The 14,440-nt window shown below is 52.0% G+C and overlaps 1 protein-coding gene across 1 annotated transcript in view; it reads right to left on the reverse strand.

Annotated features, from left to right (window-relative positions):
• Positions 1-14,440, reverse strand: part of LOC128564534 (guanylate cyclase D-like) — a 77,499-nt gene that overhangs the window by 19,126 nt on the left and 43,933 nt on the right. Inside the window, exons 5-11 of the mRNA XM_053559979.1 lie at positions 12,228-12,523; positions 9,843-10,197; positions 4,671-4,755; positions 3,718-3,814; positions 3,511-3,633; positions 2,244-2,324; positions 47-223 (exon numbers count right to left, since the gene is read on the reverse strand). Coding sequence (XP_053415954.1) covers positions 47-223; positions 2,244-2,324; positions 3,511-3,633; positions 3,718-3,814; positions 4,671-4,755; positions 9,843-10,197; positions 12,228-12,523 — 1,214 coding nt within the window. The remainder of the gene's footprint in view (positions 1-46; positions 224-2,243; positions 2,325-3,510; positions 3,634-3,717; positions 3,815-4,670; positions 4,756-9,842; positions 10,198-12,227; positions 12,524-14,440) is intronic.

The following is a 14,440-nucleotide window of genomic DNA, read 5'->3' on the forward strand; positions in this document are numbered from 1 at the left end:
CCATTCCCCCCCCCCCCACAGTTCCAGGTCTGGGGAGGGTTCTCACACAGATCAAATCCAGCAGCAGGGAGGCCTTGAAGGTCCAGTCTAGCCGCAGGGCCTCATTCCGTAGCAGGTTCTCCAGGCTGCCCCGGGGGCAGTGCTCTAGAACCAGAGCACTAACCCCAGGGGCCATGAAAAAGCCCAGGCAGGCAGTGACGTTCTCATGCCTCAGCTCTCGCATCTGCTAGGGCAATGGGCACCTTAGCAGCCCTCAGGGATCCTTCGAGAATGGGTGGATGTGTGGATGGATAGGTGGTGGATGGTGGATGGATGAGTGTGGATAGGTGGGTGGATGGATGGTAGGTGGATGGGTGAGTGGATAGATGGTGGGTTGTGGATAGATGGATGATGGGTGTGGATGAGTGGATGGACAGGTGGTGGATGGATGGTAGGTGGATAGATGGGTGGATGGATGGTGAGTGGATGAATGGGTGTAGATGTTGGATGGGGGTCGAAAAACTGGTGGATAGGTATATATTGGATAGATAGATGGAAACACAGTGGATGGATAGATGGTAGATGGAGGGTGGATGGGTGAATGGATGGAAGTATGAGTGAAAGCATGAAGGAATGAGTGAAAGCTTCATGGAGCAATAAGTGAATGAACTGTGGCCAACTCTACAGATTAAGCATGCGTGCCTATTTCCTAGTCTGAGTGATACCATGGACCTGAAAATAGTATGGATTCTATCTCCCAAGATGAAGGGATGGAGGAGGACCAGGCACAGCAGAAGGGGTCAAGTATAAGTAGAAAGAAGCCTCTCTGACGGCTGCCCAGCAAGTTAGAAAGCTCAAACCCAACCAGGAACACTAGCGTTTGGCAAAGCAGGAAAGACAGAAGCCTTGCCTGGCACAGGCCCTTCTCACAAAAAGAGTTCAGGGGCAATTAAGTGGGGGGCTATATACTCTTCCCCCTCAGAGATTCACAAGCATATTAGCATATGTGGTGATTTAGTCTTCATGGGCCATATAGTCTCTGTCACAACCCTTTGCCTCTGCCACTGAGGCATGAAAGCAACCATAGACAATACATAAAGGAATGAGCATGGCTGTGTTTCGATACGCCTTTACAAAAGCAGGCAGTGGGCCTGGTTTAGCCTGTGGGCCATAGTTTGCCAGCCTCTGACACCCATTTACCAGCTGAATACCACCAAGTGATCCCCAACCAATATGGAGCAGAATGAAAGACTTGCCCAGCTGAGACCTTGCCAAATTTCTTACAAAATTATAAGATCTTATAAAATGGTTATCATTTTACTCCATTTGGGGGTAAGTTGTTAACACAGTGAAAGATAACCAGAACAGCTTATGAAAGGTTCTGAGAAGAACTACGGCCACCCACGCAATGCAAACTTACGTGGCCACACATAGGACATTTTGTTTTAAGAAACATCTACTCACATTTCTTGCAAGATGCCCAGTGGGAAATGCTTAACTTAACCTCAGTCACCTAATCTCTCTGAACTTAATTTCAGGTAGTGAAGCTATTGGGAATAATAATAAAATTCACCATTTATTGAAAGCATGTTGCTTGCCAGGAACAGTTCTGGGTTATTTCATATATTCTCTGCAGCCCTCATACTTCCCTGGAGGTGGACATCACTACTTCCATGTTATAGAAAAGTGGAAGTGCCCCATGGAGGCAGGATTCTATCAGGGGTCTTTCTGACTTAAGTCCAGTGCTCCGTCCTCCATGCCACAGTGTCTCCCAAAATGGTGCTGATCTCAGGAGTGAAGGTGCTTGTGTGATGACATGTGACTGGTATCTCCCCGAGGGAAGGAACCTTGTCTCTCTTCCCCACTGTGTATCCTCAAAGCCCAGAGCACTGCCCGGCACATAAGTGATGCTCAATAAACAGTTCATAGGGGGATGGGTGGACAGAGGGAGGGAGGGTGCAGGGTGAGGCCCCCTGATGGTGTGACATATGCCATGTGATACTACTGATGAAGAGAATTGTGTCCCTGGTGGGCTTGAACATGGTCATATTGGGGTGGCAACATGGCTTTAGGGATGCTCGTGTGTAGTGGTGACAGTGACCATGTATAGCCACAATTGAGGTGCTGTCAATGAACAGGATCATGATGACAGGATCTGGCTTCTGAAGGCCAGAAGCTTCCACACTGAACAGGGACCAACCCAGACCAGTAAGCCTCCCCTGAGCAGATCCCCTCTCCTCCCCACCCATCCCTCGCAGCTCTACCTTTCTCAGGAGACTGAGGCTGCTGGGGCGCAGGTCAAGGGCTGGGCCCACTTCAAACTTCTTCAGCCACACCCAGTCTCCCTGCCCAAGAAGAACAAGGGGAGTTCAGCTGCTGCTATTCCCTGGCTGTGGCAGAGCCTGGTCAGTGGAAACAGCAGGTAGACTTGCACTCCTAAGGCAGAGCCAGGGGCTTTCGCTGACTCCACCTCTTTCTAGCTCTGTGATCTGGGACAGGTGACATCAGTTCTCCAAGCTACATGTACAAAGTCTGTGAAGGGAGGTTGACAGCACCCACCCACATCTCCGGGGCTTATGAGATGGTGGTTATGAAGCCTGCACATTCCCAGCCTGGATGTCAGCTTTGCCCCGCAGGCCCCAGGCACCCATGACACCCCTAACCCTGTGAAGCATTGGGGTGTCTTGACCCAGGGACTCTAGGGAAAGAGAGCCCTCAGGTCAGGGCCCTACCCTTGCTATGACCTGGCCCAGGGCAGATGTAACTGTGGCCTCCTCTCTCGCATCCATGACGGGCTTCACCTCCTCAGGCTCACTGGCAGCCTGTCAGCTAACTCAGATAACAGACAAAACACGCTTTGCACATCATTAAGCCTCTCTTCAGAAGCAAAGAGATGGGGTTCCCCAGGGGACAGGTGGAAAGGAGGGGGAAGAGTCTCATGTTGCTTCCCGTAGAAACAATTAGCCTGGTCTGTCAACTGTGAGAGTCGCTACGTAGGAGAACTGTAGCCCCAGTGGACTGTTGAATTTGAGAGTGACAGTACCTGAGAAGTTGCAATGTCCTCAGCAACCTCTGACTTCCCAGATGCCCTGTCGGCTGGTGGCCTAGCCTCTGCCCACAGCTATCCTCAGCTGGGTGCTGCCCCCACACACCAGGGCCTATGGGAACCCAGCATCTCGCCTTGCCTGAGCAGGTGGGAGGGTGACCTGGGCTGTCCCTGGCCACTGAGAAAGGCCCTGGGGAGGAACACTCTGGCAGTGCCCAGGGCCAAGTCTCCTGGAACTGGTTGTTTCCCAGGCTTAGATTGTGAACCATGCTGGGCTGGCATTGGGAACTCTGCTTCCCTCTCCCAACTCTGCTATGCACTTGGTCAGAGTGACCCAGGAAAGTCGTTGCTCCTACCCAGGACTGTTTCCCATTCTGTAACAGGAGTTGGGCACACAGAGGCCCAAGAGGCTATGGGCTAGCCTCAGCTTCTCCAAACTGACTGCAGCACCCCCAGCCTGGGCGTGGGGATGGCAGAGCCCTCACCTGGTACAGGGCAACATTGGTGGACTCCTGAGTGGCTGGCAGGCTCCTTGCTGATCCTTGGGCCACGGATCTCAGGCTCCCATCATCTGCCACACTTCTTGACTCACTGCCCATATGCAGCCTCTGGAGGGGGAGGGAATGGTGAGGAGCCCAGACCAGACCCTAGTCCCCTTCCTACCCTCCCAGCCTAACCCCTGCCCCACATACCCAGCTGCTTGGGGGCCGATGGACGAAGGTGAGCTCCTGGGCTGTCAGCAGGATCCGGTGAGGGCCCCGCACCAGCCGCAGCTGCTGGATACCCAATCTGAAGGCAAGAGAAAGGGCAGGGCAGTGGGCAATGCAAACATCACCCCCACCTCGGCTGGCCGCTTGGCCCTGCCTCTGACTTAGAGCCCTCTGTTTTTATCCCTGTTTCCATTTCTGTCTCCCCAATAATCCCAGCTGGGCACTGTCTCCAGAGAGCTCCTGAGCCTCAGGCTCAGGTCTGGACCCCCAGGGCCTGATGCCCCTGCTAGCCTAAGCCTCAGCATTCCCCCAAGTTGCCTGGAGGCCTTGGCGGTGGCACAGTGAGGGGTGAGAGTGGAAGGCTGCCCCCTTCCAGATGTGCCAAGGCTCGCAATGGTCTGGATTCAGGAACACAGAAAAACTTAGACCCGGGCAGCGTCTGTGGCTCAAAGGAGTAGGGCGCTGGCCCCATATGCCAGAGATGGCGGGTTCAAACCCAGCCCCGGCCAAAAAAAAACAAAAAAAACTTAGACCCAGGGAGGATTGTTTTCAAAGCTGAAGGGCCTTTGGGCATCATCCCAGCCCCTCATTGTATAGAGGGAAGCCTGAAGCCCAGGGATGGAGTCCTGTCCAAGATCACAGGCTTCCTCCCCCTCAAGTCTCAAATGGACCTTCCTAGGGCCTTGAGAAGTCCTCCAACATTCCAAGACAAGAAACCCTTAGCGAAAACAAAGGCAGCAGCGAATTCTCTTACCAACGCAACACCAGGACATAGGGCCAAGGCTCTAGAATCGGCACGATCACAGAGGGGCCCCATGTGCCCAGGGGACGAAGGCTGGGAAAGCAGATTTCTAGGGCTGTGCCCACAGCAGGGAGATCTCTGGTGGGGAGTGGTGCGTGGAGAGGCAGAGCCAGGCTCAGGTGCAGAGTCTCACCTGATGAGGCAGCAGAGGGCCCCTCCTGCCAGCACCAGAAGGCTGGCCAGCGCCAGCATGGAGAGGCTGTCCGGGGGCTGTGCACCTGCCAGGGAAGCAGGGACAGACTGGAGTCATTACAGTAACACCACACATTGAGGACAGCTCTGCAGTCACTCATTCCCTCAATTCCTCCTTTGGAAATGGGCACGCAGTCCCTGCCCAGCCTCCTCACCAGGGCCAAGGCCCAGAATAGCCCCTGGCTGGGGAAGTCCTACCTGTGGATGGATTGTGACACACAGACAGTGATCCACAGCACTGCTGTCTGTGTCTGCACTTTGGTCTCCCTTCCCTAGAGCTCACAGATCCTGCCCAGACCCCATTATAGTCCTGATCACGTGGTGGCCTTTTGTCTGCCCACATGTCAGGCCCCTCCCACTCGACTAAGAGCAGTGGGATAGCAGGGTCTTGGCCTTACTCCTCTTGTCCTCTCGCCAGGCCTGACACCTGACACAGGTTTGGACAGGGCAGGTGCTGGATAAAAATGGTGACATGGATCCCTGTCTGGTGTCATTCTACTTCTTGCATGCCTCCTGCAACAGGCTACTCACTACCTGCTTTGGCAGTCAGTTTCACTGTGGGATGGCTCTGACTATTAGAAGAGCCCTTCTTATAGTGAATCTAAATTTCCAGCCTCTGGGTCAGGAGTTGGACACAGAGAGGCTGTGTAGGGCCTCTAAACAGGCAAGGTGGGGAGGGCTACTTTGCTCGGGCAACTCCAGCACCATAAAGAACTGATGAGGTGGGAAAATGCCTGGTCCCAGTCTGGAGAGAGAACAGTGACCTTCACCGTCACAGAAGGAAGGGCCATTTCTTCTTCCCTCCTTGCTTCTTACCCTGCTTCCTTTTGTTAAAGGACAAACTCTGTTCTGCCTGCCCCTCTTGTGATTCCCCAATCTAAATTGAGTCCAGATAATAATAAGAGCAGCACAGCACTGTGAAATTTAAGTACTTCCTGGTACTTATTTTACAGTTGTACATTGCATTGTTCTAGGCATCTATGCTAAGGATGTTATGTATTTCAGTTCAGTTATCCCTCCCGATAAGTTTTGGAAATAGCTATGGTCATGATCTCATGACCTACTTTGTAGGTAAGGAAACAGAGGTTAAGTAACTGTAATTGGCAGAGTCTGGTTCAAACCCTGGCCGTTTGGGGCGGTGCCTGTAGCTCAGTGAGTAGGGCGCCAGCCACATACACCCAGGCTGGTGGGTTTAAACACAGCCCGGGCCAGCTAAAACAACAATGACAATTGCAGCAAAAAAAAAAAAAAAAAAAAAATAGCCACGGCTCAGCTCGGTGCCCGTAGCACAATGGTTACAGCACCGGCCACATGCACCAAGGCCGGCGTGTTCCATCCCAGTCCAGACCAGCTAAACAACAACAACTGCAACAACAACAAGAAATAGCCGGGCATCGTGGGAGGTGCCTGTAGTCCCAGCTACTTGGGAGATTAAGGCTAGAGAATTGCTTGAGCCCAAGAGTTGGGGGTGTGATGCCACAGCACTCTACCCAGGGCAACAGCTTGAGACTTTGTCTCAACAACAACAACAACAACAAAAAAAAAAAAAAACCCAAAACCCTGGAAGTTTGGCTGTGGCATCCTGCCTCTCACCCAGGGCTCATAGGAAGGAAGACGGGAGTCAAATTCTGGAGAGGCGAAGGGACAAGCCGGACGGCATGAGATGGAGAAGCACTCCAGCCCTAAGAGTGGCTGGGAAGCAGGAACATGTAGCTACGTTCCAGGAACAGCTAAGAGGCCAGGGTAGCCGGGCAGAGCAAGTGGAAGGCAGGAGGGCAGGCAGGTGACAGGGGACAGTGCCCAAGAAGTCTGCTAATGAGGACTTTGGCTCTTCTCCAAGTGAAGTGGGAGGCTCTGCAGATGTAGCAGATCTGATCATGTCTTCAAAGGGTCAGGTCAAAGGCAGAATGCAGGAAGGCCTTGTGGAGACTGCTGCCCTAGCTAGTGAGAGGGAACTGGGCCTGGGTTAGGGTACAGGCAGTGGAGTGGTGGCAGTGCTCTGGGCTTGGGCAGGTGCTAAACAAGCCTGCAACGTGCGCTGCTAGACTGGGGTGGGGGTGCAGAGCTCTGGGGATGTTCTCTTTACCCATGGGGAGGACTGTTTGGGGCAGGCTGGGGGCCATCAGGAGTTTGGCTTCAGGCTCATTGACTTGAGATGCCTGCTAGACATCCAAATGGAAATGTCGAGTAGGGAGCTGGACATACGTGTTAGGAAGCGAGAACAAGGCTGGATGCCAATTTGGGAGCCACAAGAATGGACAAGATACCAAGGGAGTGAGTGTAGACAGAGAGAACAAAAGTGCTCAGCCAGAGGAGCTAATGCGAATTGGCTGGACCCTGGGGACCCTGGCAAGGGGCCGGCTATGTGGAGGAAAGAGCAGTCAGACCCCTGGTCAAGGGACTCAGTGACGGGGTCGCTGGTGACCTCATTGTGAGTGTTCATGTCAAGGAGGGGTGGGAGAGAGTCAATGGGAGGAGCCAGTCAGTCAGCGAGTATAAACAGCTATCTCAAGGAGTTTTGTTGTAAAAGAGATGAGAAATGAGGCAAAGTCCAAAAAGCAGTATGTAAATGCATCTCTAAGCTCCAACATTCCAAGACAAGAAACCCTTAGCGAAAACAAAGGCAGCAGCGAATTCTCTTACCAACGCAACACCAGGACATAGGGAGTCAGAGAATCCAGCCCAGGATGGTGTATCCTCCCCTCTCCCTGCCACATCTTCCCATAGGAAAAGCTTGGCTTGTCCCTGGGCTTCTAAGTGCCACCTGGGGCGTGGGTCTCATTGAGAAAACATGACCCAAGTAGCACCTTCTAATTGACATGAAAGTATAGGGCCTGCCCCTAGGGATAAGCAGCTGAGGATGCTAGGTCTTTATTCCTATCTACAGAGGAGAAATGGAGGCCCAGAGAGAGTAAGCAACTTTCCCCAAGGTCACACAGCTAGTGAGCAGCAGTGTTGAGCTGCAATCCTAAATATGTTGGTCTCAGAGCCCTTGCTTTCTGGTCTCTCAATCCTGTTACCTGACTAGCTGTATTTGTGCTAACTATGGCAGTCCTGAGTTAGAATCTGAGGGGCCAGAGAAGCAGATCCGATTATGTCTTCAAAGGATGAGGCCAAGGGCATACAGGGAGGCCATGGGGAGACTGCTGCCCTAGCCAGTGAGGGAGGACAGGGTTTGGACAAGTGTGCAGGCAGTGGAATGTTGGAGAAGACAAATTCCCAGGCTGGTGCTACTTCTCAGGGTCCTGCCACCCCTGGTGCCCTCTCTTAGGGCCCTGTCCATTTGCCTTTACCCTCTTTCTCTTTCCATCATGGGTCCTGACAGTGACCATGAATCTTCTCTGCCATCACCTCAATTCTCAGCACCAACTTTAGCACACAGTGGATATCCCGTAAGTGTTTGCTGATTGGCTTATTAAGCGAGTTCATTAAAACCTACCCCGGGGTGAAGTCTGTGAGCCAGGACTGATGAAGGGGAGCTGTAAAGATCTCTGGGCTCGACTTGGTGCCTGTGGCTCAAGCAGCTAAGGCGCCAGCCACATACACCTGAGCTGGCGGGTTCGAATCCAGCCCAGGCCCGCCAAACAACAATGACAGCTGCAACCGAAAAATAGCCAGGTATTGTGGCGGGCGCCTGTAGTCCCAGCTACTTGGGAGGCTGAGGCAAGAGAATGGCTTAAGCCCAAGAATTGGAGGTGCCACCCCTGGTGTCCACGGCACTCTACCCAGGTGACAGCTTGAGGCTCTGTCTAAAAAAAAAAAAAAATCTCTGGCTCAACCCACCCCCGGCTGCCCCTGGCATGGCTCTGACCACACTGTGTGGTGGTGCCTCTCGCTGGCCTGTCTTTGCCACCAGACCAATGCCCCTGGAGAGCAGAACCTGGGTCTGATCTTTAAGAGCACCAGCTCCACAAGGGAGGGACTCTGCTTCATTCACTCCCATGCCCTCAGGGCTGAGCACAGCACCTGGGGCAGTAGGTCCTCCATCAACATTTGTGGAAGAAAAGAGGGACAAATGAACATTTTAGTCAAGGCTTCCTCAAGGTTCTCCCTCTCCAGAGAGACTTCTTAGTACTTCATGTAGCCTGGGGACAGTTCCTCCTCAGCACTTCACAGCCATTCCATGTACATGATGCACTGTCCCAGGGGGCTGTGGGGACACAAGGAGGGGCCCCAACCTTAACTATGGAGCTGGCCTTGAAGGACAAATAGGAGTCAGCCAGGCAAGGCTGGGTGGTGGCGGGCGAGGGGTGGGGGGCAGCGCTGAGGGACAGGAAAATGCTTACATCAACACAGGCAGGAAAGTGGTGTGTGTTTAGGGAAACATAGGGAGTTGGTCCTATCCACAGAGCAGTGCTGGGGGAATGGCAGAGCCTGGGTCGGGAGGAGGATGAGGAGGCTTAGGGCAGGGCAGGGCCATCAGCTAGCTTGGCAAATCTGAGTTTTCCACCAATCATGGTAACTAAGTGTGCCTCAGGGATGTGTGAGCACTTGTTTATATACAGTGTGTGAGCATCTCTACATACCTACACCTGTATATGTCAGTGTAATTTCATCACAGGTGATACTCTGGATGGACAAATGATGAAATCAGACTGGTGCATGCCTCCATGTCTCACACTTCCTAGTGTCATGAGAAAAAGGAATCCTACCCTTGGAATCTATTGACTCAGGCTCAGCATGAGTTCAGCCACCACCTCCCTGTGTGACCTTGGGCAAGCCACCAAATCTTTCCAAGCATCACTTTTCTACTGGCGCCAACAGAAGATAACAGCCTAGTCACAAAGCCATGATGAAGTATAGGAGAGCTGAGAGATGGGAGCGTGCTCTGGAGGTGCTCTAGCCCTGCTCAACTGAGGGGAGGTATCCCTAGTTCAGTCTTCTCAATGAAGTGTCAAAGTCCCTCCTAAGCACCTGCTCCTGGATGGTCGGACGGATGATGAATGATGCATAAATGGATAGATGGATGAATGGATTGATACATGCATGGTTGGATGATAGATGATTGATGATGAATAAATGGATGAATGAATGGGTGAATGATGGGTGGGTGGATGGATGATGGAGGCATGGATAGATGGATGGGTGAATGGGTGGATGAATGATGAATTACCTCTCACACACAGCATGTTGGGGTCAAACCAGCAGCTGGAGTCATGGGATGGAGGGGCTCCTCCTGGAAAGTGTATGGCTCTACCCAGGGGCTGCACTTGCCATGTGCCTGTGTCCAGGATGTGAGTGGGGACAAGCTGACTTCCTTGACCATCTGTGTCCAGGATGATGTACTGGGCCAGCCTCCTCCCTTTCTCATCTGTCTGAATTCTCTGGCTAAAGCCAGCCACGTCCAGAGATCCTATGTGGTCTCCTAAGTGAGTCCCCGAGGGCCTTGCCCCATGGCTTTCAGAGCGGTTCAGGGCATGGGCCAGCAGGACAACAGCGTCATAGATGGTCCCAAAGAGTGGGGACACCTGTGGAGGAGAAGCTTCCCCAGTTCCATGGCATAGGGCCCCCAGGCATCTCCAAGTCCTGGCCCTCTCACCAACCTCACAGGACCTCAGCAGGTTCACAGCCCCCATAGCCACGACCATAAGGCCTATCACCAATCCCAATGTCTTGCAGACATCTCAACCCTAATATCCAAAGCAAAGGTCCTGGTTCTAGGAGATTCTGCCTGGTTCTGCCACACTGAACCCCATCCTCCCCACCTCCCCCCACTTTAGGAAGTGGAACTCCCCTAATCAGTTTCTCGAGCTGAAAACTGAGGCTTGACCCCGACTCCTTTCTCTCTTCCAGTTCATCATCAAGTCCTTGGGGCTTTATTTCAGAATTTGTCCCCATCTCAACCCCTACACCTGCCAGCTGGGTCTGAGCCCCCAGTGTTCACCTAGACCACACAGGGCCTCCTAAGGGACTCCTTGCCTCCTCTGGCCCCCTTCAAGCTATTCCTTCCTCATAAAGCAACAAAAGTGATTTTTTAAATGTATAAATCAAATCAGTTCTTACTTAAAGACCACTGGTGGTCTCCATTTGATTTCCCGTAAGTGCAGACTTCTGGCCTATAGTGCCCCACATGCTCAGGCCCCAAGCCCATCTCATCCATCCCCCCATCACCTGTGACAGTCCAGCCACTCCACACTCCCTCCTGCCTGTTACTCCAGCAAGTGGCGCTCCCCCTGCCACAAGGCCTCTGCACTGCTGCTTCCCCTGCCTGGCTGCTTTTCTACTGGATCCTCAGCTGCTGGCCCCTTACCATTCTGAGCTCAGCTCAAGAGCCAACTTCTCAGAGAGTGCTTCCCTGCTCACTCCTCTCTCATTGCTCATTACTCCGTTCTGGCCACTCTCTGCCACTTTTCCTGTTCTTTTTCCTTGGTAGCATTATCACTACATGAATTTAGTTATCTGATGACCTGATTATTGTCTGTATCCCCCTAACAGAATGGAAGCTCCTTGAAGTCCAGGTCTGTCTTGTTCATCACCAGGTCAGTGACATGAAAGGGACTTTGTCCACATCTGTCAGATGAATGACTGATCGAATGGCTCTCCATCAGCATCTGCATCCCTGTCACCACCACCAGACACTACTGTCTTCTTATCACCAAGAAGCAGAACTCCCAAGGGAGACTTGTGTTCAGCTGTGTCCTGTCAGCCTAACCCAGGCCAGTAGCCACTCCCCTGTCACAAACACTGTCCAGATTCCTGGCAGTGACTTCAGAGACTCTTCCCCTCTCCCCGGCTCTCTGCACTCCCAACACTTTCTCCTTTATCATTAGCTAGAAGGACACAGAGCCAGGAGAGGAAGAATGTCTGCAAGGAAAGACCATCGGGGCCGAAATGAGAATGACAGAGATCAAAAGAGCTGGGGATAAAAAAAAAAAAAAAAAAGCAGCAAAAGAGACACAGAGAATTGACATGGCAGGTCAAAAGGGTGAGTGAGACAAGGAAGAAGAGAGACAGAGAGAAGTACATAGACACGCAGTAGTCTCCCCTACTCCGTAATTTCCTTTCTGTAATTTCTGCTACTCTCCGTCAATCGTGGCCTGAAAATATCAAGATATTTTGAGAAAGACCCAATTTACATAACTTTTATTACAGTCTATTGTTATAGTTGTTCCATTTTATTATTAGTCATTGTTAACTTCTTACCATGTTTGATTTGTAAGTTAGACTTTATCATGGGTACCTATGTATAGGAAAAATGTAGTACATATAAGGGTTCAGTGTTATTAGTGGTTTTAGGTATCCACTGGGGGTTCTGGAACAAACATATCCCTGTAGATAAGGGGGAACTACTGTATGCATACCTATGACATACACAGTGCACACACATATGACACAGAGAGAGACTGACTATACCGAGGGACTAGGCAGAAAGACACTTTGTCAAAAAGAGACAGGCCCTGTGCCCACAGTGAAGGAGGTCCTGGCATGGGTGAGAAGCGCATGCACATCTGTCCATGTCTCACCCTCAGGGCATTAGGGGGGGTCTGCAGGGACCTACCTGGTCTGGCTCCAGGTGGGAAGCCACCTCTCCACCCACCCTGGCAGCAGTAAAGGCATCGTTTGCAGGGTTGGATTCCAGGCTGACAGTGAGCACTGCATCATAGGCCTTCTGCAGGGGCCCGCCAGCACCCAGGGCCGGATAGGAGCGGTTGCGGTAGGGCAGGGCAAAAAGCAGCGTGTCGTAGGGCAGGAAGACCATCCTCCCATCTGCCAGGCCCTCGGCCCATGCATGGCTCAGCAGGGCAGTCTGCTCTGAGCCCCCCAACAGTGCTGAGTGCATGCACAGCACCACAACTGGGGGAAAAGATATCAAGGTCACCTTCACGGCCCCAGCTCCCCCGTGGCCTTCCCTGAAGCCCAGAGTTCTGAGGCCCTGGAAGAGCTTGAAATTCTCAGACATTGGTCTGGGTAAAGGTGGTCTGCTCCCCAACCCTCATAACAATAATGGCCAAGGTCACCCAATGTGGACTCCATCTGTTGAAAAGTATCCCTTTAACAGAGGGTAGATTTGTATTAATATGGTCCTCTCAGCCTTCCCACTCAATAATTTTGACCAACTTCCCTACCCCTACCCCTCCCCACTGGCCCTGACAATTGCTAATAGGTATTCACAGCTTTCTATGTGTTGTCTTAAAGTAATTTCCCAAATATTTAGTCATCCAATAGTACAGAGCACTAAGAATTATGTTTGCCATTATCTCTGCTTTTATGGATGAGGAAACTGACACACTGAGAGGTTTGGGAGTTACCCCAGGATATATAACCACCATGGTAGAAGAGTTTGGATTTGAACCCAGGCAGGCTCCCAGTTTGTAATCTTTTTTTTTTTTTTTCTTTTTAAGAGTTTGTTTTTAATTGAGATAATCCCCATATGGAGATAAATTGAGATAAAACCCATTATTTTAAAAAGTGTACAATCCAGTGGTTTTAGTGTTTTCACAAAGTTGTGTAACCACCATCACCATTTAATTCTAGAACATTCTCACCACCCCGAAAAGAAATCCTGTACCCATTATGAGTCATTCCCAATTCTTCCTCCCTCCCCTTAACCCCAAACTCTAATCTACTTCTTGTCTCTATGGCTTTGCCTATTCTGGATACTTCTTACACATGGACTCATACAATATGTGGTGCTTTATGTCTGGCTTCTTAGAGGAACGTTTTCCAGGCTCAGCCTTACCACAGATGTCAGTATTTCATTTCTTTTCATGGCTGTGTAACATTCTGCTGCATGGTAGACCATGTCTTGCTTGTGGGTACATTTGCTTTTCCCCTTAGTAAAAGAAACAGCTATTGATCACAGCATCTAATTTTATCCCCAGGCTCCAGGACAGGCTCACAGCATCTAATTTCTCTCCAGCAGTGGAGACTCCACTGCTCCAGCCACACTGGACCACCTCTACAGCTTTTCTCTCTTTCCGGCCTGGGTCCCACTGCAATGCAGCCACTGCAATGAAAGGCTGCCATTTGTAATGGACTGGCCCAGGTTCCTACTGCAACCCTTTCTCCAGAAAACTTGGAAAAATGGATCCACCCAGAAAGGCTGAGGGTCTCCTTGCTGGAGCCTGAGACCCTCATCACATGGAGTCTGGAGCCTGGAGTCCTGGCCTCAGCTGAGCCCCTGGGTGGCTGTGCTGTGTGGGCCATGAGCCATGGACCACGCCCTCCATGTCCTGGATATTGGGTGGGGTGGTAGGCGCCCTCCAAAGGAGACCCACTAGGACAGGATAGGAACAGAACCAAGGCCTGTGTCCTATCTGCGCTGCTGGGCAGCTTCTTGTGGAACGCCCGGTTCCCCCAGGGCCTACTCCATCCCTCCTCTGGCCACAAGGGGGTGCTGATCCACATGACTGGGGAGGAAGGCCCCCGGCGGAGCGCCAGTTTCAGGTGTGCTCACTGTGCACAGGCGCTGTTCTCAGCCCTGCTCTGCAGTTGGCGAGCCCATCTTCGTAAGCCTACAATTTAGGGACTTTGATCAGCCTGGAGTCATTGACGAAGAAATTACAGCACAGAGAGTTTTCACAGCGGGGTGAGGAGGCGGCAGTGGGACTCTGGCAATCTGACTCCAGAGAACGTGCCCCTGGCTCCCGGACACCAGCGTCTTGGCTGGACGCAATCCCCTGCAGCTGGGGGTGCAGTTTTCTGTGGTCTCAACCACTGCTGCCACACACCGGCCACGCGGAACTGAACCATTCCCTGTGCTTCTAGCCC

This window comes from Nycticebus coucang, chromosome 14 (assembly GCF_027406575.1).
Source record: "Nycticebus coucang isolate mNycCou1 chromosome 14, mNycCou1.pri, whole genome shotgun sequence".
In the NCBI taxonomy this organism is placed as follows: Eukaryota; Metazoa; Chordata; class Mammalia; order Primates; family Lorisidae; genus Nycticebus; species Nycticebus coucang.